Source organism: Elephantulus edwardii, unplaced genomic scaffold (assembly GCF_000299155.1).
Source record: "Elephantulus edwardii isolate Elephantulus edwardi_28Jun2011 unplaced genomic scaffold, EleEdw1.0 scaffold00009, whole genome shotgun sequence".
Lineage (NCBI taxonomy): Eukaryota > Metazoa > Chordata > Mammalia > Macroscelidea > Macroscelididae > Elephantulus > Elephantulus edwardii.
In genome coordinates, this window is record NW_006399759.1 from 110433 (window position 1) to 134576 (window position 24144).

The 24144-nt window shown below is 46.0% G+C and overlaps 1 protein-coding gene across 1 annotated transcript in view; it reads left to right on the top strand.

Annotated features, from left to right (window-relative positions):
* Positions 1 to 24144, top strand: part of LOC102848992 (calpain-13-like) — a 96202-nt gene that overhangs the window by 32374 nt on the left and 39684 nt on the right. Inside the window, exons 4-7 of the mRNA XM_006880680.1 lie at positions 4021 to 4157; positions 11925 to 12096; positions 13273 to 13347; positions 18383 to 18468. Of these exons, the coding sequence (XP_006880742.1) occupies positions 4021 to 4157; positions 11925 to 12096; positions 13273 to 13347; positions 18383 to 18468 (470 nt within the window). The remainder of the gene's footprint in view (positions 1 to 4020; positions 4158 to 11924; positions 12097 to 13272; positions 13348 to 18382; positions 18469 to 24144) is intronic.

Sequence of the window (24144 nt, forward strand, 5' to 3'; positions counted from 1 at the left end):
TGTCACACTACAACACATCACATCACAACACAGCACAACACAACACACCGTAATATATCACACTACAGCAAACCACAACATATCACATCACACCACATCACACCACACCACACCATACTACATGTCACACTACATCACATCACCACAACATATCACACTACAGCAAACCACAACATATCACATCACACCACCCCACACCACTCCACTCCATACCATGGTACATGTCGCACTACAACACACCACATCACACCACACCACAACATACCACAATATATCACACTACAGCAAACCACAACATATCATACCACATCACACCATACTACATGTCACACTACAGCACATCACATCACAACACAACACAACACACCGTAATATATCACACTACAGCAAACCACAACATATCACATCACACCACATCACACCATACTACATGTCACACTACAACACATCACATCACACCACCCCACATCACCCCACTTCACACCATAGTACATGTCACACTACAGCGTACCACACCACACCACCATATATCACACAACAGCACACCACAACATATCACATCACACCACAACATGTTGCTCTACTAGAAACCACACCATACCACAACATATCACACTACAGTACACCACCCTATATCATTTCACAGCACAACACACCATACCCCAGCACAGCATGCCCCAACATAGCACACTACAGTACACCACAACATATAACTCCACAGCACACCACAACATACCACACCATACTACATCACAGCATACCACACCATATCACTTGCCATAAAATTGACACTTACCACAATGCGTCATATCACAGAACACCACCTGCCATAAAATTGGTTCTGATGCATGGCCATTCCATGTGTATCAGAGTAAAACTGTGCCGTAGGGTTTTCAATGGCTACTTTTTTTTTAATTCACATTGCTTTGCATATAATCATTCATATACATCATGTTTTGTACATGTACTTTGTGTTTTATAGAGTCACTCATACACACTATGTTTCATTCATGTGCCTTGTGTTTTATACGCTCATTCATATGTATTATATTTTATATAATTATCATTTTTTCTATGTCTATTATCCCTTGGTCTTTTCAAGTCACCATTGGACATTTCCCAATCCTTCACCACTCACAACCACTGACATCCGCTAACATCCCAGTGATTCTTTCTCCCCTTCCCTCTTTCCTTCCCTTCCTTCTCCCCTTCATCTCCCCCTTTTTTGTGCATATCTTGCTGATTTTCCAGGACTAGTTGTAAAGTCTTTCTTAGAAGATGCCTCTTGGATGAACTCAACCCCCTAGTCCCAAAGCCTTTCTTAAAAGATGCCTCTTGGATGAGCTTAACCCCACCACCACCCCAAGTCTTTCTGTCTGTGGCTGAATGAATTAACTATTCGTACCACTCCAGCTTCAGTACAATAACATGTTAACGGCCAGCAGAGCATCTTTGCTTTGTTTCCACTGACATCCCATCTCCATCTCCATTGCTGCTGTGATAGTGCATCCTCAGCTGAAAGTGACAGCCTAACATCTGGGTTGCCCAGCTGTGGGAAAGGCCATGTGGATGGCTCAGCAGATGATCTATTGCAGCCAATCAGCTCTACTCTGAGCCCACCTGCCAGAGGTTCCCCTTCACCAAGGCTCAGACCTGGAGCCTGGAGCCCTGCTGCTCCCCCAGCACAAGGGAGATCAGGACAGCAGCTCCAAAAGGCTGGCTCTGTTATGAATATTCCTAATTTGGTGATGTCCCCGGGTGAGTCATTTAGAGTTGAATGCTGAAGATTAAAACAGTCTGTTTTGGAGAGGAACATCTGGTTCATTTGTGCTCTTAGCAGTAACAGCACCAAGCCAGTTTTGCTTTTTCTGATCTAACGGCAGAGCCAGCTTGCTGGGAGGAGAGCAAGGCTGTAACAGCTCCATGCTCCTGCGCCATCATGGCATTCTGCCTCCAGGCCTCTGCCTGCTCTGTCCCTGCCCGGCTGGAGTGTTTAATACTCTCCCTACCTCCCTACCACCTGTCTTGGTTTAAGTTCTCTAGAGAAGAAACAGTAATAAGGCAGATATATCTATATATATATCTATATATCTATATATATATCGATATATAAAGATATATATATAAAATAAAGCAGGAGCGGCATCCACTTCCTATACAACATGACTCTGGAAACTATGAACTTTGATAAATGAAAATAGTTATAAAACAAAGTTCAGGTCTTTTGTTCATAGGGTCACTACGAGTCATGCTCGACTCAACAGCACTTAATAACAGTGTGTGTGTGTGTGTGTGTGTGTGTGTGTGTGTGTGTGTGTGTGTAGAGAGGGGGGAGGGAAAGAGAGAGAGAGACTGAGATTTCAAGGAAATGGCTCCTGCAGCTGTCAAGGTTAACAAGTCCCAAACGGAAAAAAAAAAAACCAAGTCCCAAACGGGTGTTAGGATTGAGGTGTTTCTTGATTAATTGATTTCTTGATTAATCTTGATCAGTAAATAGAGTTTCAGGCACTCATGAAGCCAGAGTTAGCAGGTCAAGCAGGCATGCCGGGTCATATCACAGGGCCAGAGGTCAGATGATGACAAGTCAGATTTAAGATTGAGAGCAAGAAAGGTTTGATAAACAGGATCCAGGCCAGACTCCCCCAGGGAAAATCCCTTTACATCTGATAGCAAAATGAAGGATATTTACACAACTTGATGCCCTGGCTTAACCACGTTGACCTAGAACATTAGCCACCACGCTATCTGCATAAATCCTTCCTCCTCCTTCGAGTCCACAGTCCCTGGAAGGCTCTCTGCCCACAGTGACTATCTCTTATTACCACTCCCTCTGTCATTCAGTCACCATACACTTCTCCAATGCCATTGTGTGTGTAAGGTGTAACCGAGTCACAGAAAGATTTCTGTGAATGTAGTTAGTGCTCAGGGAACTCTGGTGGTGGTCTAGTGGGTAAGGAATTGCCCTGCCAATCCAAAGGCAAGTAGTTTGAATTCACCAGCTCCTCTATGAGAGAAAGATGGGCAATCTCCTCCCCGGAAACTTACAGCCTCTGAAACCCAGCTGGAAGGTCAGCTATAAGTTGATTTTATTTGACAGTACATACACAACAACAATAATTTCATGCTCACCAAGGAAAAAAAAATAGTGATTTGCTAACGTGAGACTATAAACTAAAGAAAGCAAGCCATGTCTCAAATGGATGTATGCACACCCATGTTTATTGCTGCATTATTCACAAGAGCAAAGAGATGGAAGCAACCCAAATGCCCATTAACAAATGAATGGATAGAGAAACTATGGTACATTCACACAATGGAATATTATGCAGCAGTGAACACAACATGGGGAATCCTGCTTCTATTGAATTCTATTCAATAGAGTTGTGGATTACACAACATGGGGAAGCCTGGAGGATATTATAGTGATATTATAGTGAGTGAAATATCTCAGCCCAAAAGGACAAATACAGCATAACACCATTGTTCTAAAATAGGACAGATGGGTAGGTGGGGGGTGGAAATAATGAGAAAAGAGCAGATAGAAAGTGAACACTGCATTAGAACAGACGAGGAGAAGAACTTTCCGAGAGGAATATATGATTAGGCATTATGTGTATCACAACAGTCTGGAACAAGGGGTGCATTGTGAGGAGAGCTAGTAAAGCGGGGAGGGGAGAGGGGAAGAAAATGGGCAACAATTGGAAAAAAATTTAAACCTTTGGAATGCTAAAAAAAAATAAAGTGAGACTATAATTAGTGGTAAAATCAAAATAGAGTTTGTCTCCCTTGTCCCTGCCTATATTTCATTTCTCTGACTCATTTTCTTCATCTTCCCAGAAGCCCAGCATGTCTCTCTCTGCCCCACAATCAGGGCTGAGATTGGTTTTTGAAGTTAGCTGTTGTTACAGGGAGAAGGTTGTTTGGAAACCACCTCCTTTCTTTTGGCTTGTGCTGGGCTCATGATCTAGGACCCCTCTCTTTCATTCACTCTCCTAAGGCATCTGATCCTCTCTCTTGCAGTTCTGGCAGTGTGGACAATGGGTGGACGTGGTGGTAGATGACCGCCTGCCTGTCCTGAACCACCAGTACCTCTTCGTACATCCTCGCAGAGACACCCGCGAGTTCTGGCCCTGCCTGCTGGAGAAAGCCTATGCCAAGTAAGGAGGCTCCTGGCCCTCATTGGGAACTCACTCCTGACCTTGCCCAGACAGAAGCTTCTTACCAGCTGGCTCAGGGCTTTCCACAACTCTATTGAATAGAATTCAATAGAAGCAGGATTCCCAGGAATACCTGGGTCTTTGCCTGGACAGCCTCTATAAACAAACACCACATGTAAGGCCCTGAGTTAGGGCCACCAGAAAGGATCCAACAGCACAAAACAAGTGGTAGGCAGGCCAAAGCAGGGACAGAGATTTGTACTATCAATGGTATCACTGCAAAGGCTGGCATAAAGCCTGAAAGGAAATATGATAGCATATCCAAAGCTGACTGAGAGGACAGAGACAGAAAAAAAATAAAGTCCTGAATTCCTGAAGGTCTAGAGGGGAGGTGGCATTTTCAGGAGGGTTTGAATGATAAGTAGAATTTCAATAGAAACCGAGAAGCAGTGAGGCTGTCATCCCCATCAGTGGGCCTGGCTCAAACTCACTAGTTAAAGGATAATTCAAGCTGAGGTCCAAGTAGCCTGATGTGATGCTGCAGGATTATATTTATGTGTGAGGTCAGGGGCAGAGGCTGGAGATGGTGTTCATCAGGTGGTCAGAATATAGTGAATGGACTACATGTTGCTACTGACAAACTCAATGACATTATCCATGTCGCAATCCACATATCCAACTTAGACTCTTTTGGTGGTCTTTATTTAAAAGACGTTTGTTGAGAATTCTAACTGTATAACAGGCACTATACTTGACACTGGGGTAGGGATCAACTACAGTGGATGTAAGAGTTATGTCTATATGCATGTGTGTATGTGTGCATGTGTGTGATGCTGGCCTAGTGCTAAGGAGCTGGGCTGCAATCCCAAAAGCACGCAATTCAAATCCACCAGCTGCTCTGTGGGAGAAAGTGAGCAATCTCCTCCTCCGCAATTAAACTGCTCCTGAAAACCCGCTGGACGGTCAACTATGGGTTGGTTCCCAACTTGATGGTACACAATGATGTGAACCAGCAACAGTGTGTACCAGCAACAATGATGTTGCTGTAGGTTGTAAGAGGAGCAACACATTATCAGTTGTTGTTGTTGTTGTTATGTGCCATTGAGTCGCTTGCGACTCCGTAGCGACCCTATGTACAACAACCCTAAACTCTGCTCTGTCCTGTGCCAATCTCATTGTCTCTGACACTCCCATAGAGGGCCTTCCCCTACTGCGCTGTCCCTCCACCCTCCCAAGCATGACGTCCTTCTCCAAGGACTGGTCTCTCCTTACAACATGTCCAAAATATGTTAGACGGAGCCTCAGAATCCTTGTCTCCAAGGAGCCATCCAGTTTAACCCTTTCCAAGACAAATCTGTTTGTTTTCCTAGCAGTCCATGGTATTCTCAATACTCTTCTCCAGCACCACAGCTCAAAGGCATCAATTCTCCTTCTATCCTCCCTGGTCATTGTCCAACTATTTGATGCCTAACAAATGATTGTGAAGACCATGGCCTGTATCAAATGCACCTTAGTCTCCAGAGAGACACCAGTGCTCTTCAGTACTTTGGAGAAGTCCCTAACAGCAGACTTTCCCATGGCAATGCGCCTTTTAATTTCCTGGCTGCTGGTGCCAAGACTGTTGACTGTGGAGCCAAGCAAACTAAAGCTGTGAACAATATAAATCTCTTCACCATCAATCCTGATGCTGCCAATTGGTCCAGTGGTGAGAATCCTTGTCTTCTTGACATTGAGCCTCAATCCATATTGGAGGCTGCAGTCTTTGACCCTCTGCAGCAGGTGCTTCAGGTCCTTCTCAGTTTCAGCAAGCAGGTTAGTGTCATCTGCATAACGCAGATTGTTGATAAATCGCCCACCAATCTTGACTCCACATTTCTCCTCATAGAGCCCAGCCTCTCGGATAATCTGTTCTGCATACAGGTTGAAAAGGTATAGAGATAGGATGCATCCCTGGCATATGCCCTTCCCAGTTTTGAACCATGCAGTGTTGAAAAGGTGAGGAAAAATAGGGTTGCTTTCATAGTTAAGAAAGTCATTGCTAGATACATATTAAGGTACAATATTGTGAGTGACAGGATAATATCCATACACATACAAGGAAGTCCAGTGAATACCACTATCATTCAGATATATGCACCAACAACCAGAGCCAAGGAAGACAATATAGAAGATTTTTACCAACTTTTACAATCGGAGATTGAACATTACCAGTATAGTGAAAAGAAAAATTGTAATGAGGCATTACTTTACTCTCAGCAGAGTACAAACATCAGAAATCTGACAATGCCACGTATTGGCTGGGATGTGAGGATTGAGGACTTCTTTTTTTTTTTAATTCTTTTGCCACCTAAAATTTATTAACATCACAGTAATAAACCACTTCCTTGATCAATGTAAAAGAAACAAGCAATCAAACAAAGCAGGGTGGCTTTTAAAAAAATATTTTTTAAAAAAAGTCAAAAGCCAGCTCAAGCAACACCTCTGGGTACTTTTCTCTGACTAGAGGATTGAGGGCTTCTAAAGCAGGGCTGGTGGAATCCTTCGGAAGGGCAATCTGACTGCGGTCACATTAGTGATACTTGCACCTCAGACCCAGCAAGGACAGCCCTGGATAGAAACCCACAAAGAGATTGTCACATCTTCGAAGGTGTGTGCTCCTTAGAAGTGAGGATGGTGAAATTCCGTCTTACCTACTCTGAGCATGTGTGAGGAGGGGAGAGTTATTGGAAAAAGACAGCACACTAGGAAAAATAAAGGGTCAGCAAAAGAGTGGAAGATCGGAAGATCTTCAGCAAGATAGACTGACGCAGAGACTACCTCAATGGGCTCCAGGATGATGGAGATTGTGAGAAAGGCGCTGGATGGGACAAGGCGATCTGTTTTTCACTGGGTCGCTATGAGTCGTAGTCAAGTTGTAGTCCACACAACAGCATCTAACAACAACAGCAACAGAGACGTGCCTGGGAATGCACACAGTAGTACTATGGTGGTGCCTTCAGTGCCCAGTCTTGAGTGGGTAAAACTAGACATCCTCCCTCTGTGAACACCAAGCAGCAGGCAAAATCCACAGATGAACACACAGCGTGTGGGTCCTCAGAGACAGGCTGCTGAGCGAACAGAGTTGAAAACAATGAGAAAGTAGACACAGAATTATTTATGTAAATGATAACTAGATGCACTACAGCACTCCCTTTACAAGGATGCATACTAAACACCTTGTAACAGCTGTCTGTGGACAGAAAGAAAGGCAGTGGGTATAAAAGGGAATAAATAAATAAAATTGTGAAATGAAAATAAAGAACAGGACTTTGCATGGTGATAGGACAGGAAGGAAAAAAGCAAAGAGGAGAGGTGTTACAGAGTAAAACTGCTTCGTGGGGTTTTCTTGGTAAAGATTTACAACTTTGGAAAACCCGTGGCGCGTCACTGTGAGTCAGAACCAGCCAGAGAGCAGTGTGCTGGGGCGGGGACGGGGTGTGTGTGTGTGTGTGATGGTGGTGATATTTTTGTTTCTTTTTTTCTTCCAATCTTCACAAAAGCAGATCGATCTCCAGAAATTCCTTCCACAGCATCACTAGATGGGTCTGAACTATCAACCTTTAGATGAACAATCAGGTGCAAACCATTTGCATAAGTCAGAGATTCCCCTGTCCTTCTGGAGGTCACAACTTAATCAGGGAGGCCTCTCAAGGCCTCTATTTCCCCCATTCTTTCTTCTAAGCTAACTTGTGAAGAACTATGTTGCTGCTTTTTCTAATATCAGGGAGAGCTGCTCATTAGCTTTTGAAAATGAAGCTCAATTGAGAGCCAAGGCCATTGAACCAATCCGTATGCTTCAGGAGCTTAATTCACTTCCAAGCTAGTTACACAAATTCTGCCATTCTCTTTCCAGTATGGATTCAGCAGTCACCACTTTAGGGCCACGTTGCTTCCTTAAGGAGAAGGGAACAGCCTGGCAGTTCATGTAGTGAATTAGGAAGCTTGCAGAGTGAAATGATGGCTTTGACCTCATTTTGTTAAAAGCTGACTTAAAGCAATCATTCCTCCTGAAAGGAAATGGGAAAGTGGATGTAGAATACACATTCTACCCCCTAAAGGAACTTAGAAGAGGATAAAATGTTTCAAACTATTAAGCTATTTAAAAACCTCTCCTCCTTCCCCCTCCCCAGCCATCTACAGAAAGAAATTATAGCATGCAGCTGGGAGTCAAACAGAGTTAAAGGACTTCAGAGCTGCAGGGAATTCTGTCTGCACCAAACTCCACCTTCTTGAAAGATGAGAGACTGAGGCCCAGAGAGGTGATGTGACTTGCTTCAGGACACAGAGTGTTGGAAGGCAGGCTTAGGTGACAACTACTCTCTCTCATTCGGTACCTTCACCTTCCCTGGACAGTGTTCAGAGGGAAAGGACTGGGCTCCTTGCTTCTTCTGGAGCTCCGTGGCTTGTCCACGAAGCCACAGCACACTGAAGGAGATCCCACCATACTTCTCCTCCTGAGGGTGTAAGCAATACTGAGTGATCATGGAGACTCAGGCCTTAAACATACCCTGACAACCAGTGAGCTTCTTAAATCTACCTAAAAGGAGGGGGAAATCCACATCAGAAGAGCTTTTTCCCACCTAAACTTCACTGAGCTGTTTCTGACTCATAGTAACTCTTCAGAGCAGAGTAGAACCACCCCATCGGGTTTCCAGGCCGTGGATCTTTATGAAACCAGACTGCCTCATCTTTCTCTTGTGGAGTGGCTGGTGAATTCGAACCACTGATCTTTTAGTTAGCAGCTGAATGTTTTTACCATTACTAGAGCTCCCCCTCTGCTTCTGGAGTTCATGAAGTGGAGAGATAGATCTGGATCCCAGGTAATACAGTAGAGCCTCTGCAGTGAGGGGCTGCAGCACTTCAGCTTCTGGGCCCAATCTAGACATCTGAATTCCTACCTTCACTTCATTGCCGAGCAGAGAGTTGTCTCCCCAAAATGAAGCTGAAGTAAAGGGATGCTCTCCCAGAATTCCTGGGTGCAGGTGACAAGAGCAGTGACAGGTGTGGTGAGCATGGTTGTCTCTATCTTACTTCCTGTCAGCAGAGAGGCTAAGAATAGACGCTGTGCTCCTGAAACACAGACAGGGTTTTTGAGCTCATGTTTATAAAACAGAGAGAGGGCTCTTTGTCAACACTCCACTGCTACCAAGACAGGCTTTATAAACAGCTAGAAGGTGGAGGGGAGACACTGAGGAAGGGGCTGCAGGCCGAGGTGGGGGCACATCCTGCCAGTTGATGGGTGGTTCCATAATGATCACAGCTGGTAAGGGACTCAGATATTAGGCAAGGCCAGAGACAGTGAGACAGGAGGTCCGAAGCACAGAGACTGAGCCTAACAGCCGCTCACCTGGAGAGGGACAGGTGCTGGGCCTATGACACCAGGCAATGTCCCTTGAGTGTGTTCCCAGGAAGGCCTATTTGAGTGAACAGAGGTCATCTCGTCCTGCTGGGCTCTGCAATGCACTCCAGAACTCCAAAACCCACTGCCATTGAGGAAATTCCAGTTCATAGCAACCCAGTACAACAGAGTCAAATTGCCCCGAGGGGTTTCTAATGCTGAGAACCTTTCTGGGAGCAGGGGAAGAATCTTTTTTCCACAGAGAGTTTAGTGAGTTCAAACAGCCAGCCTTTTGGATGGCAGAGGAATGTTTGAACCATTGCGCCACCAGAACTCCTTACCCTCAGCACAGACCCCTCTCAGTGTAAAGGAGCAGGAACCAAGATGCACAAGGACAATCACGAGTCAGGGATTCAGAGCAACTGGGCAGATTGGGATCTACAGGAGGCTTTGTGGTTGACTGAGCAAGTACTCCAGAAATAAGAATCTATGCCAGCCATGACCCTTGGTCAGAGACAGGATGAGAAAGAAAAAGACATAAGAATTAGAGCTTTGTTTGACAGCAAGTTGAGACAAGTTGCTCGCTGGGTAGTTTTAGAAGAGTGTGCCTTTGTTCTGTGTACCCGCAGCTTCCTAATACGCACTGCTTACTGCACTTATGCCCAGGGTGGTGACTGCCACGTGTTTGTTGGCTGAGCTGGACTTTCTTGAGTCCACATGATTTCTGGGAGACGAGAATGGCAGAGGTCCTAGGGGCCCTGAGAACTGGCCCAGCCAACCTCACTGTCTCTAGAGGAGAGGCTGAAAGCCAGACAGGAGGGGAGCATTTGGGTATGTGTTACATAACAAGCCTGCGTTGACTTCAGTGAAGTGAGCATTAAGATTCTAGGGGTGTGGAGCAAATGGCTTCGTTCTGAGATTGTGAACAAGCTCTTGAATCTGGGTCAATGTGAGGGTTGCTATGAGCTCTCTGAGGGGCTTATGTTTCAACAGACCCCAACGCAGTGCCTGGCATACAAGTAATTGTAGTGAAAATCTACAAGAGCCAGAACTTGACAGGGCTGCCTCAGTTTTCCTGGTCCAATAAGTTTACACTTTTGGCAGGGCATAGTCTTACCACTTGCTTATCTCACTGCATGAGTGGAACATATTTGAGATTTCCTTCTCAGACAGGTCTCCCCCTTGCACAGACTTGGGCTTTCTCTTTTTTAGTTGTACTTAACAACTGCTGTGAAAATGAACAGGAAACAAGTCCTCATTGCATCATATTTAAGATTTACTAAAAGCTACGACCTGTTATGCATCTGAGAGCTGGACAATGACTAAGGATGACAGAAGAATTGATGTCTTTGAACTGTGGTGTTGGAGAAGAGCACCGAATATCCCATGAACTACCAAAGGAACAAACAGATATGTCTTGGAAAAGGTGTGCCCAGACTGCTCCTTGGAGGCAAAGAATATAAAGCTTTGTCTTTCATACGTTGGACGTGTTGCTAGGAGAGGCACTTCCTTGGAAAGAGGCATCATGTTTGGAAAGATGGAGGATCAATGATAGAGAAGATGACCTCAGTGAGATGGGTTGGCACAGAGACTACAGAAAAGGGCCCCCGCGTATCAGGGATGACAAGGATGGTGCAGGGTAAGACAGGCTTCAGGTCTGTTGTTCATAGGGTCACTGTGTGTCATACTTGACTGGACAACATCTAACAACAATAGCTTGTCACCTGCCAGGCATCGTGAACGCTACAGCCTCACAAACCTAAGTAACTTGTCTACAAGGTCAAAGAGCTAAATATTCCACAAGGGCTGTGATGTCAGCACCTTCCTCAATAACCTCACTACAAGAGAGTCACTAGTGGGGTTGGTTGTTGAAGCTTAGGGCCAAGAGAGGAAGCTCATGTGAGGACAGTCTGAGGCCCTGGACTACTGACATAGGTATACTCTCCATCTGTGAGAATGGGAAAGGAGGTCTGGGCCAGAGTTGGAGCCAGCAGCTCTTCCCCAGGAAATGATGCAGAGGTCGATAGGCCATCTCCTCTCCATGAGCATCCTTTCCCGTGGAATGATGCGGAGGTCCATGTGCTGTCTCTCCTCCATAGCATCATTTTCTGAGGAATGATGCAGAGGTCCATATGCCATCTTTCCTCCATGGGCATCCTTCTCCAGAGAATGATGCAGAGCTCTGTGCGCTATCTCCCCAGGTCCAGGAATGATGCAGAGGTCCATATGCCATCTTTCCTCCATGGGCATCCTTCTCCAGAGAATGATGCAGAGCTCTGTGCGCTATCTCCCCAGGTCCAGGAATGGTGCAGAGGTCCATAGGCCATATCCCCTCCATGAACATCTCATGACAGTACCAACCAGGACTTGCCTGATTTTCTCACCCTCAGGTTACATGGCTCCTATTTCCACCTGCATGGCGGCCACATCCCTGACTCCTTGGTTGACCTCACAGGAGGGGTGGTGACCAGCGCTGACCTGTCTGACCCATCTGACCTGGTGCTGGTGGTGAAGATGGCAGCCCAGGCCGGCTCCCTAATGGTCTGCGCCACTCCCGCAGGGGTGAGTGTGGGGCCTCCCTGAGACAGCAGTCCCTGTGCACACTTAGGCCTTTCTGCACCCAAGTATTCAGTCTAGACCCCTTTCAGGCAGTAAGACGAAGCCAAAGCAGCCACTGTTGAACACTTGTTGTGTGTTTTTTCCAGGTAGGTTTTTAACACTTATTGTAGATCTTCATTTGAGATGAAAGCAAAATAAAACAAGCCAACCTCATTGCCATCAAGTGGGAAATAACTCAGAGATGACTCTGCAACAGGTTTGGGGAAGGCTGTAAGTCACACAGGAGAAGAACGCTCTCTTTCCCCAACAGCTGCTGGTGGACTTGTATAGCCAGAGATGAAGCACCTTTGGGTTAGTTACAACTCCCTACAGACCATGCCACAGCACTCTAGCCCTTTACGACTTCATTGACAGCATTCACTTTCCTGATGAAAGTTCCAAAAGGCTCAGTAAAATGCTCACAATCAAGCAATCAGTAAGTGACAGAGGAAGAGTTCAAATGTGGCTGTTAGTTCCAAAGCCTTGGCTGACTGCTTCTCCATGACCTAGAGTGACAGGGTTGAGATGGACGAGGCCCCTTTACTATTCACTGGAAGAGGCAGCCGTGGTTCTCACTGCACGGAGTGCTCTTGCACTTGGCCTCGTGTGTACATGAGGGCTCTGCAGGCAGCACCCCCAGGGTGGTGTAGCCCCCCCTTAGGGGACTCTAGACGACTCCAGATCATCCTAATCTGTTCTGTGGCAGCTAATTCCCAGCCCATGGTGATCTTCCTTCACCCAAGAGAGTAGTTCTCTTACACATCCCATAGCCAAAATGTCACCAGTAAGCTAAGACGCACGCTAAGCCTCAAACATTCATAGCACTCTGTGGGAGGGCACAAGATCCACCAGACATGTTCTGTGCTTTGTCACATTAATGACAAAGGAAGAGAAGATTAGGTCTCAGCTTAGGTCTTCAGAGCTTTGTGGGCTCCATCCATAATGGAGGTGGTGTTCAGGGGTACGACTTATGGGGGCCTCAACTCCCAGTAAGCTCCTTCCTCTGTTTATGTGGAAAGGAGTTTCAGTGGCATGTCCCAGCAAAGACAGTGAGTAGGATGGGCTTAATCCAGCCCCAGCTCTGTTGCTGATTGAATTATGCTTTTCCAATTCTCTGACATTTCCTTTTCTCCTTTGCAGCCAACAGACAGGGATGGCGTGATGAGAAATGGTCTGGTGAGCTCCCATGCCTACACTGTGACAGGCGCTGAGCAGGTAAGAGCAGCCTGATTATCCTCCTAGAATCTGGGCCCTCTAAGCAGACGTCAGCAAAGAATGCCAACAGCCAAGTCCACGGAGGTGGGGTGTGCATCTACCATCCTCACAGAACGTCTCTATTCCTTTAGTGCATTCAGAAGTTCTGGCTCCATTATCCTTGACCTCCAGGAACCAACCAGAAAGCTTGCCTTTTCTGAACTAACCTCAGACAGGTGGACAAATGTCTAGTTAGATAGAGGTATTTACCCATAAAGAAGACAGAATAATTCCTTTGACTCTGGGAGATGGCTTGCCCTGAAAAGAAGGGGTTTTTTTCATTAGGTCCATACTCAATCACTATAAGAAAAACATTCCACAGTATAAGGACTTCAGCAAGATGAGGTAATTCCAGGCTGGTAGGTGGCTCTGCTGTCATTAATATGGGGCCTCCCTGTAGTCCAGGGCAGCTGTTCCCCTGAAGGCAGAGAATGTGAGAGGCCTGGAGAACACCGTCCATCCAGAGAAAAAGCACATACAAGTAAAAAATGGTGGGCATCACTTCCACTCGCATCCCATTGGTCAGAATTAGTCACATGGCCACACTGAGGTACAAAGGAAACTGGGAAATAGGCTTTCTGTCTAGGCTGTCACATTTCCCGGAAAACTTTTTTCAAGGAATGATGAATACAAATACTGGCAGACAGGTTCCAGGCTTTTCCTTGATGCAAGAAGATATTTCAGTGAACAAATACATGTAATTACTGTCTGCCGCATAATTCATTGTGGAAAATGTTACTAAAACCAAAGCTCCTCCATTCATAAATGAAGAGGCCAAGGCATATGAGGGGAAGTGTATTTCGTGAAATCACATAGTGATTTAATGATCTGCTTGGCCCAGACACCACGGCTCCTCTGCTCCATCTACATGCGCCATGGTGCTGTGTGGTAGCAGCATTTCCTAGTCCTGTGATAATTTCCTGCAAATGTTCCCCCAGCTCTCTCTTTCCCACAACTCTTAAGGTCTTCTCAGGTCTAAGAAACGGTGTTGCCAACTACAGAGCCCATTTTTCACAGGTGTTTGTGGGTTCAGTAATGTAGTGTCAAATTATACTCCTGGCATGTTTTCTCAAGCTTTCCCTCTCAGACTTGCATCTGACTGTGACCTCTGGCCGGTTGCTCCATGGCTGTGTGCTTTGCCAAATGTACCAGTCCACACAATGGAGTTGAGATCTCTTGTCTGCTGTCTGTCTCACTAAGTCAGCTACAAAATGCTTCCTCCAGCAGGGACCTAAGGATGGTAGCTGTTAGGTGCTTATCAAGTCCAATTCACAGAGACCCAATGAACAACAGATCTGAACCCTGTCCTATTCTGTGCCAATCTCACAATCTCTGACACACGAGTCCATTGTTGCAGTCACTGTGTCAAGCCACCTGGTTGAGAGCCTTCCTATCCTTCACCACTCTTGCCTTTGCAAGCATGATGTCCCTCCCCAAGGAAAATTATGTGACAGCACATAGCAACTAACAACAACACTAAAGGTACAAGTTCAGCTTGGTTTTCATCAGAAACTTTCCACGGTACCTTTGTTTTCCTGGGAATAACTATTAACAGCCTATAAAACCAGCACTGGAGAGAATTTAATGAATGAAATATTTTCAAGAGTAGTTATCTGGGACTCCCTCTTGTCCAGGGAGGCCCTTTCTGAGATAATTGACCAGGGCTAGGAGTCCAGTCAACAGCCAAGACTGTGAGGTATGTGAGCCAGCTCACTTTTGGATGTGGTTGTGACCGTGGCTTTGAATGTAACCTCTGAGGCACCTGGCCGAGGCCCACGTGGTCTTGGAGTGGGAGCTTCCGTATGGAGCAGCACAATCAAGCAAGGACCAGGAATTTGACTTGGGTAATGATTCCTCCTTTAAAGACAAGCTGTTAGAATTCTGAACCACACACACTGAGATTATACTGGCCCGTAAATGCAGTGTGCTTTTTAATCTGCTCATCCTTCCTCTAGGCGGGACACAGACAGGAAGATAAATGAAATTGGCATTTTTTATTATGCACCTAGCTGGGCTGGAGACTCCCCTGGGCAAGGGGGTGAATGTTTATCTGCATGCCTCATTTAGCCCTGCTTCCAGTCCCTTTGAATCACCGGCTCTTCTCTCCTGTAAGAGCTGGAGCCGGCCCTGGGCATCTGCTAGGCACTGAGGGTGAAGCCTCAGTTTGGGTCACCAGGTGGCCATTTCTCCTGTCCTTGATCCTTGGGCTCTGTGAGATTCTATTCCCTGAGAATTCACTGTAGGCAGGCTGCTAGGGGCTGAGACAGATGGGAAGTGTGAGTTTGCACCCTGGGCCTCCCAGGCAGTGCTGACAGCCGTAGTACCTTTCATCACAAGACTGGTCAGAGACAGAGAGGTAAAACAGAGAACTTCTTGCAAGTTGACCTCTTTGATCTCTGTTTTGGCCCTGTTCTGACAATTACTTCCGGGTCTGAGTATAAATTTTGCAAGAGCACAATCAAGAGTTCTGGGATTCCTATTCTCCTCAAGGTCAGCCACAATTTATCGTGATCCACACAGTCAATTGCCTTTGCATAGTCAATGAAACACAGACACTCTTCTGATACTCTTTGCTTTCTGCCAAGATTCATCTGACATTGGCAAAAATATCTCTAGTGTCACAACCTCTCCAGAGAACTGAGAAGCAATGATGTCAGTCTAGAGACTAAGGTGCACCTGATCCAGACTATGGTTTTTGAAATTTCTTGCTATGCATTAGAGAGCTGGACATTGACTAAGGATGACAGAAGAAGAATTGATGCCTTTGAGTTGTGGTGCTGGAGAAGAGTCTTGATCATACTGTAGACTGCCAAGAAAACAAATAGGTCTGTGTTGAAGAGGGTGAAACCAAGTTTCTCCTTGGAGGCTAGGATTTTGAAGCTCCATCTCACATACTTTGGGAATGTGGCCAGGAGGAACTGATCCTTGGAGAAGGACATTGTGCTTAGAAGGGTGGAGGGACAGCGCAGGAGAGGAAAATCCCAGATGAAATGGACTGACACAGTAACCAGGTTAATGGGGATGAGTAAGTTGGAGTCAGTGAGATGGGCCCAGGACAGGGCAGGCTTCAGAGCTGTGGTATATAGGGTCACCATGAGTCACAGGTGACTCGATGGCACACAACAACAACAATGGGTGAGAAGTTGCACTGTTAACCCAATGACAACCAGTACAAATCCACAGAAGAAAGAAATCTCTTCCTGTATGATTCACTGCCTCTGATAACCTGCTGGAGGGTCATTTATGAATAGGTTCTGACTCGACAGAACATAACAACAAAGGGATTGAATGACAAACCATGAAAGCATTTAACAAGCACCTGGCCCCCAGCCCTACCTGCACCTCTTATTAGCAGGGTCCAGCCCTTTATATAGAAACAGTTTCACTGAGAGAAGGGACGAGGATGAAATGAAGATGCAGAGAGACTACTCGCTGGTGACGAATAGCAAAATTTATTCTTTTTAGAAAAGCATATATAGGTTTTAGAAACACATCTGCAGTAGCAATCACATTATCTCTTTCCATCCGAGATGTTGACTATCAGGTCAAACATTAACTCTTACAGACCTCAGAACAATACAAAGATGTTTTCCAGCATGCCTTATTGAGTGCTCTAAGAAACAAAGAGTTTCTGTAGATAACATTCCCTAAGGTCTGAGACATTTGGCCACTCTTATTCACTAACAACCTACTTCCTTGAGTTGTTAATTGCCAACCAGATTTTCTAGCCAAGATGGAGTTAGTCTTGCTGGTTTTACAGTACAGTGCTAATCTTGCTTTGCAAGTTAGCCAGGCCCCCGACATCTTACTGTTCTTCATTAGCGACACCCCATTCAGGGCTATGACCTAGAGTTTCTGAACAGGTTTGCCTCCTTTCCCTTGCTTATCTGGCCTCTGTCTCCCTGGGTAGCCTTCTCACAGGTCAACACCTCAGCTACCACTCAATCCTTCTTGAATTCCTCTCACCACACTGGGAACTCTAATTCCTTAGTAATGTAGCCTCAAGGGCTTGTTATTTTGTCATAACCTTCCCCCCCACCACCCCGGTCCTACTCTCTGGCTTAAGTGGTCTAAAAAAGCAAATTTGCTAACTGGTACCTCAGTATCTGGGAATAAGTGATAGTGAGTGGCCAGCATTCAGGCCAATGGGTGACCTGCCCCAGGCAGGGGCCCCATGACAGGAGCTGGTGCAGGCTTGGAAGATTGGCTGACAAAAGACACCCTCCAGTGTCTGAAGAGGACACTGCTCAACTCGGCAACACCGAGGGAATGTGGGACTGCTTAAATAAGTCTTTCAAACCCCTTACACAGGAGTTTCTAGACAATGTCAATCAACAGCTAAGTAAATGCTCATCTGTCCACTAAAAGGGCGATGGTTCAAGTCCACTCAAAAGTAGTTTAAAAGAAAGTCTTGGTGATCTACCTTCGAAGAGTCAGCCACTGAAAACACTGTGGGGTATGACTCTGCTCTGATGCACAAGGGATTGCCGTGGGCAAAAACCAAAAAGGCTTTGCTTGGGGTTTACCTTCTTTGCTCCAGAGAGCTCTGTGGAAACCACAGCTGCCAGTGGGCTAAAGGCAGCAACAGGGCGGTACCAGTGGAATAGAGATATGGCTGTGATGGGCTCTGGAGAGGCTGGGGACCCTGGAGATCCATCTTCTAGAGACCCTAGCAGCATCCCAAGCTCTTTGCGACTGCATCCCCACTCACCAGGTCCTGGGATGCCAGGCAAACTGAACAATGAATTTGCACCTGCCCCGCAAGGTGCTGAGTGAGAGAGGACCCATTTTCTCCACGCTCTCATTTCTGCTCCTGGCATGCAACAGAGACATTGATTTTTCTCTTTTTCAATTCCCCCTACCCCACCCCCGACTGCAGCCAAATGAGGTCAGAAGTTAAATTAGTTCTTGAGGTAAAGGCAGCTGCATTCACATTCCTTCTTTTTACTGGCTTCTGCCGGGGAGCAGTGACTGGTGCCTTTTGTGTTCTTTCCAGATTCAGTACAGGAGAGGCTGGGAAGAAATCATCCGCCTGTGGAACCCCTGGGGCAAAACCGAATGGAGAGGACGCTGGAGTGATGGGTATGTCTTCTGGAAATGCTCTCCATCCGTCATGGAGAGCCCGGTGGGCAAACTCCCTCCTCCCATCCGATAGAGAGGCGCTTGACTGAGTGTGTCGCTCTGTGTGACCATCAACCGAGCGGCTCACGGGTTACAGATGAGGCCAAAATCCACAGCCACAGCCGGGAATGGACTGACTACCTGCCTCACTGCCCTGGCTATCGACTGTCCCGATCCAGTGAGCTCTCCCTGAAGTGGGAGACCATAGAGGGCCCAGGTGATCTGTTCCCCATGCTCCCTCCTCCTCTTCCTCTTGCCTGCTGCAGTTTGTGGCATACCTGTGTATGGTGGTATCTCTGATGCCACACTCAGAGCATGCTGTTCTCAGAGCATCCGTGAGCCACCTACCATGCGCACTCAGTGTAAAGCTCATTGTAGTAGGTGCTGGAGGCACATACAGATGGCCAGATCCGGGCCTGTCCTCCAGACAGTTTCAACCTAGATCTGGGAACCCAACTACGCTACCTTAGTGAAAGAGAGGAGGCGAGAAAGGAGCCACAACCCCACCTAAGAAAGAGGGAAGTGGAAAGAAGGAACAAAACCCTATAGAGTGATCCCCTAGTTCTAATCCTCGCTGTCATTAGAAGGGAAAATCCTTCCTTCCTAAGGGGCCTGGAAGCACAATTCTGAATAATCATGTTACCTTGTCACTGAACCATCAGTCCTGCCCTGTTCACCAGGACTCCCACCTGAGGACAGTGTGTGGACAGTGCCCTCTTACAAGTTGCTACATGCCAGTGAGTCTGAAGTGACTCATAGCTGACACTCCATTTCAGAAGCTGTGAATCACATGAGAGGAGACTGCCTATTTTTCTCTCACAGAGCAGTTGGTGGATTTGAACCATATGACTGTGAGTTAGTAGCACAATTCCTTACCCACTAGGCCACAAGAGCTCCCTGCTCAAAGACACCCAAACCCTTTGCTGCCAAGTCAACTCCAACTCATGGGGACCTCAGATGTGTTAGAAAAAACCCACACAAATCACATTCAAACCCACAGTAAATTCAGAATTAGACCACCAGGTCTTTCTTCTGTAGTGCTGCTGAGTAGGTTTGCCTGCTGAATTTGAACAATCTTTAGATTAGCACCATCTAGGGGCCTTGTCGTATATGCTGAAAAGTTTTCCTGGGATGTACAGTTAGTTCTAGGTGGTCTTAGCTGCCCTGTTGGGCATGTTTCAGAGAGCAGCCGTCTGCTTGGTTGACAAGGGGTTAGGGTTAAGGTTGTTGTTGTTGTTTGTTGTTGTTATGTGCCATTGAGTCACTTGCGATTCACAGCAACCCTATGTACAGTAGCCCTGAAACCTGCTTTATCCTGTGCCAACCTTATTGTCTCCGACACACCTACCCACATTACCCCAGTCACTGAATCAGTCCATCTCATCGAGGTCTTCCTCTCCTGTGCTGTCCCTCCACCCTCCCAAGCATGATATCTCTTTCCAAGAACACGTCCCTTCTTGCAACATGCCCAAAGTATGTCAGACAGAGCTTCAGAATCCTTGCCTCCAAGGAGCAGCCTGGTTTCACCCTCTCCAGGATGAACCTGTTCATTCTCTTGACAGTCCATGTATATTCAATACTCTAGCACCACAGCTCAAAGGCACCAATTCTCCTTCTATCATCCCTAGTCACTGTCCAGCTTTCTGATGGATTAGGGTTAGGTGTGCTTCAATGTCTAATCATCAAACCCCAAAGAACTAGGCTGCTGTATCTCAGCAGCCAGGAGGGCTGACCCCTGTTCCCTGTCACCTCACTGACTAAGCATGACCTGTAGCGGTGGCCTTAAGAGGGCTGCCACATCCACAGCTTTCTTGATCCTGTTCCTCTCTGCAGCCCGAGGGGACACTCCTTTAAGAACTTGCACAGCTGGGTGAAGTGTCAGGACACAGACAGCACAGCAACACTGGGGAAACATGATCTGAAAGGAAATGCAATCTATTCAGACAAACAGGAGAGCAGGGCCAACAAGCAGAGTGAATCAATACAGTGTGAACGTGGCTTCGGAAAGGGCTACCGAGGTCAGCCAGTGCTCCATCCATAGGGCTGCCCTGGTCCCTGGTGCCCTGGTGCTGTGAGCCTCTGAGGCTGGGGACCTAGCAAAATGTGAGGTGAGCATATCCCTGGAAGTGAAGAGCTAGGTACAGAAAGGAGGAAGAGGAAGAGGGAGGAAAGAAGCCAGAGGGATTTTTAAAATAAACCTGGGCATGACTTCAGATGCCCCATTAAAACAGGGAATTCTAATCTTCTGTCATAGGAAGAGGAATGCATTTGCAAAACCAAATGAGACTAAGTTTGGCAGAGAAGTGAGAAGAACTTGGTAAACCACTTCTCATGATCACCTGGTTCCCCAAAGCAAGGACAGCAAGCTATGACCTGCAGAGCACATATGTCCTGCCACCTATTTTTGTAAATGAAGTCTTATGGACACACAACCCTTCCCATTTATTTATGTGTGACCTAGAACTGCTTTTATACTACAACAGCAGAGACTTTAGGGTCCACAGAGCCTGCAATATTTACTATTTGTCCTTTACAGACTATATTTGCTGGTGTCTACTATAAACACCTCCCGAACTCCAGTTGGGATCATTTGGACTTAATAAGGAGGCTGAGGTCTTCTGTTCCATATGCAGTGGGTGGCGGCAGCCTGCAGGAAACCTGGGTTCCCATCCCAAGTCCACCCTAGACTCTATTTATAGCTCCATGCATGGGCAAATAACATACCACCTCTGTTTCTGCTTTCCTCATCTACCAGAGAGGGTTAAGAATGCCTTCTTTGCAAGGTTGGTGTGAATGTCAAATATACTAGGTCTTTTAAGTGGTAGCCATCTCAGATCACTGCTGACACTCAGTTTTGGTCAAGCAACCAACACAACATGTGTTAGACAAGCACCCACTATGTAACAGCACAAGAGACATATCAGATGCAGTCATCAGTAAACCAATTAATAGGAATAGACAACTTTTAGAGTCAGAGCTGACAGTCTGGCTTTGTTTCCAACTCTTGTCTGTACTAGCTCTGTGGCCTCGGGCAACCCCCTTCACCTGGCTGGCCCTTGATTCTTCACCTCTCAGATTGGGCTGATATTAGAACCTAGGGATAGGGACTTGCGTGGCCAACCCAAAGGCACATGGTTCAAATCCACCAGCTGCTGTGCGGAGAAAGATGGGCAATCTCCTTCCATGCAATTTACTGCCTCTGAAAAACCCTGGAGGGTCAACTATGGGTCAGTTCTGACTTGATGGCACTTAACAGCAACTAGAACAGAAAGAGCCCTGGTGACATCATGGTTAAAGAATTGGGCTCCTAACCCAAAGGTTGATAGTTTGAACCCACCAGCTACTCCACAGGGCGGGAAATGAGGCAGAATGTTACTTGAAAGATTTACAACCTTGGAAATCTGAGGCAATTCTGCTCTGTCTATAGAGTTTCTATGAGCGGGAATCCATTTGATGTCAGGGAATTTGTTTTTGTTAACAGAGATATGACCAGTTTAAATGAGTTAACATATGTAAAGCAGTACTTAGAAGCCAAAGTCCTATAAAACCCAGTTGTTATTATTGTAAGTATCATTGGGAATTCAAGTCTGCTTCCCTTTTATTATGTATAACATGTTATTGCATGTTTTTCTCATTGAAAATACACACAGCTTCATAATGTACACTGATTCAACAATTCCTACAGGGGTAACTTAGTAACATTGAGGTACATTCTTCAAGTTGTGCCACCATTCTTCACCCTCTTGTTTTAGATTGTTCCTCCTCCATTAGCACAAACTCACTGCCTCCGAAGTTTTATATCTAAACTTTAGGGAGTTTGGGTAGCATAGTCTACAGGAGTAGTGCTGCTAACTCAAAGACAATCTAAGCTCTTTGGTTGTTCAAATCCACCAGTGGGTCTGTGAGAGAAACAAAGGCATTTTCTTCTCATGAGATGCAAGGGTCCACTGGAGGTTCAGCTCTGAACCCACTGGAGGGTCAGTTCTGAGCCCGCTGAAGGGTCAGCCGTGAGCCTGCTGGACAGTCAGCTATGGTTAGCTATGATTTAAGAGCAGTGAGAGACAGTATCAGTTTTATTTGTTGATGTTGTTAGGCATTGTCAAGTACAACTAATAGCAAGATATGAATAACAGATCTGAATCCAGTTCTGTCCTGTGCCACCCTCTCAATCTCAGACATACTTAAGCCCATTGCTGCAATCACTGTGTCAATCCATCTGGTTAGGTTAAAAGGGGACAGTGTTTTAGACAGATAGTCTTTATGAATTAAGCTAAACTAGCATTTGTGAAGCTGCTTTCATATGTACTGGTGTGGAAAGACACTCAGATACACTTCTCATGAAGAAAGGCTGGAAAATCAGGTGATTTCTGAGAATATATGGGAATGGTGGTGTTTACAAACATGCTAAGCAGACAGAACACGACATAGTTCAAAATCAGAAAAGGCATATGCCAGGGATGCGTTCTATCTCCATACCTTTTCAATCTATATGTGGAACAGATCATCTGCAAGGCTGGACTCTATGAGGAGGAATGTGCCATCGGGATTGAAGGAAGACTCATCAACAACCTGCATTAGGCAGGTGACAGAACTTTGCTTGCCAAAACCAAGGAGAACTGGAAACATTTGCTGCAGAAGGCCAAGGAATGCAGTCTTCAATATGGATTGAAACTCAACATCAAGAAAATAATGATTCTTACCACAGGGCCAATTGACAGCATCCTGATAGATGGTGAAGAGATTAAGATTGTTCAGAATTTCAGTTTGCTTGGTTCCAAAATCAACACACTCTGCACCAGTAGTCAGCAAATCAAAAGACAAATTGTATTGGGAAAATCTGCTGTCAGAGCCCTCTCCAGAGTACTGAAGAGGAATGATATCTGTCTAGAGACTAAGGGGTGTCTGATCCAAGCCATCCGTGCTCTTTGCAATTACTTGCTACGCATCAGAGAGTTGGACAAAGAATGACTAAGGATGACAGAAGAAGAAATGATGCCTTTGAGTTATGGTGATAGATAAGAGTATTGAACATACCTTGGACTGCTAAGAGAACAAATATGCCTTCCCAGGAGAGAGTGAAACCAGGCTACTCCTGGAAGACAAGGATTTTGAAGTGTTCTTGGAGAAAGATATCATGCTTGGAAAGGTAGAGGGACACTGAGAGAGAGGAAGACCCAGATGAGATGGATTCACACAGTAACTGGGGTAATGGGAGTAGGTGTGTCAGAGACAGACTGGTTCATGATATAGGCAGGGTTCAGAGCTATTGTGCAAAGAGTTGAAATGAATTGCAGGTGACTCTACAGCACATGCAACAACAACAAGCAGGCAGGGGAGTCTCCTTTCCCACCAGTGACTCAAGTACCCCAGTTTCCCACTCTGGAATCCTAAATGAAAAAGCAGAGCTGAGGAAGTATAAGGCCAGTTCTACTCAGTAGAACCAGACGTTGTGCAAGTGAGGGGTTCTCCTCCCAAAACCCAGGTACATCTCTGAATTCTCTATTGAGAAGGAAGTCCACTTCTGTGCAGGAAAGATTTATCCTAGTAGTACAGAGAGTGAGAGATCAATCCCTAGGCTAAAGACGAGTAGAAGGCACTCAGAATCCAGAGAATGAACCTACAACCAGGAGAAGATAA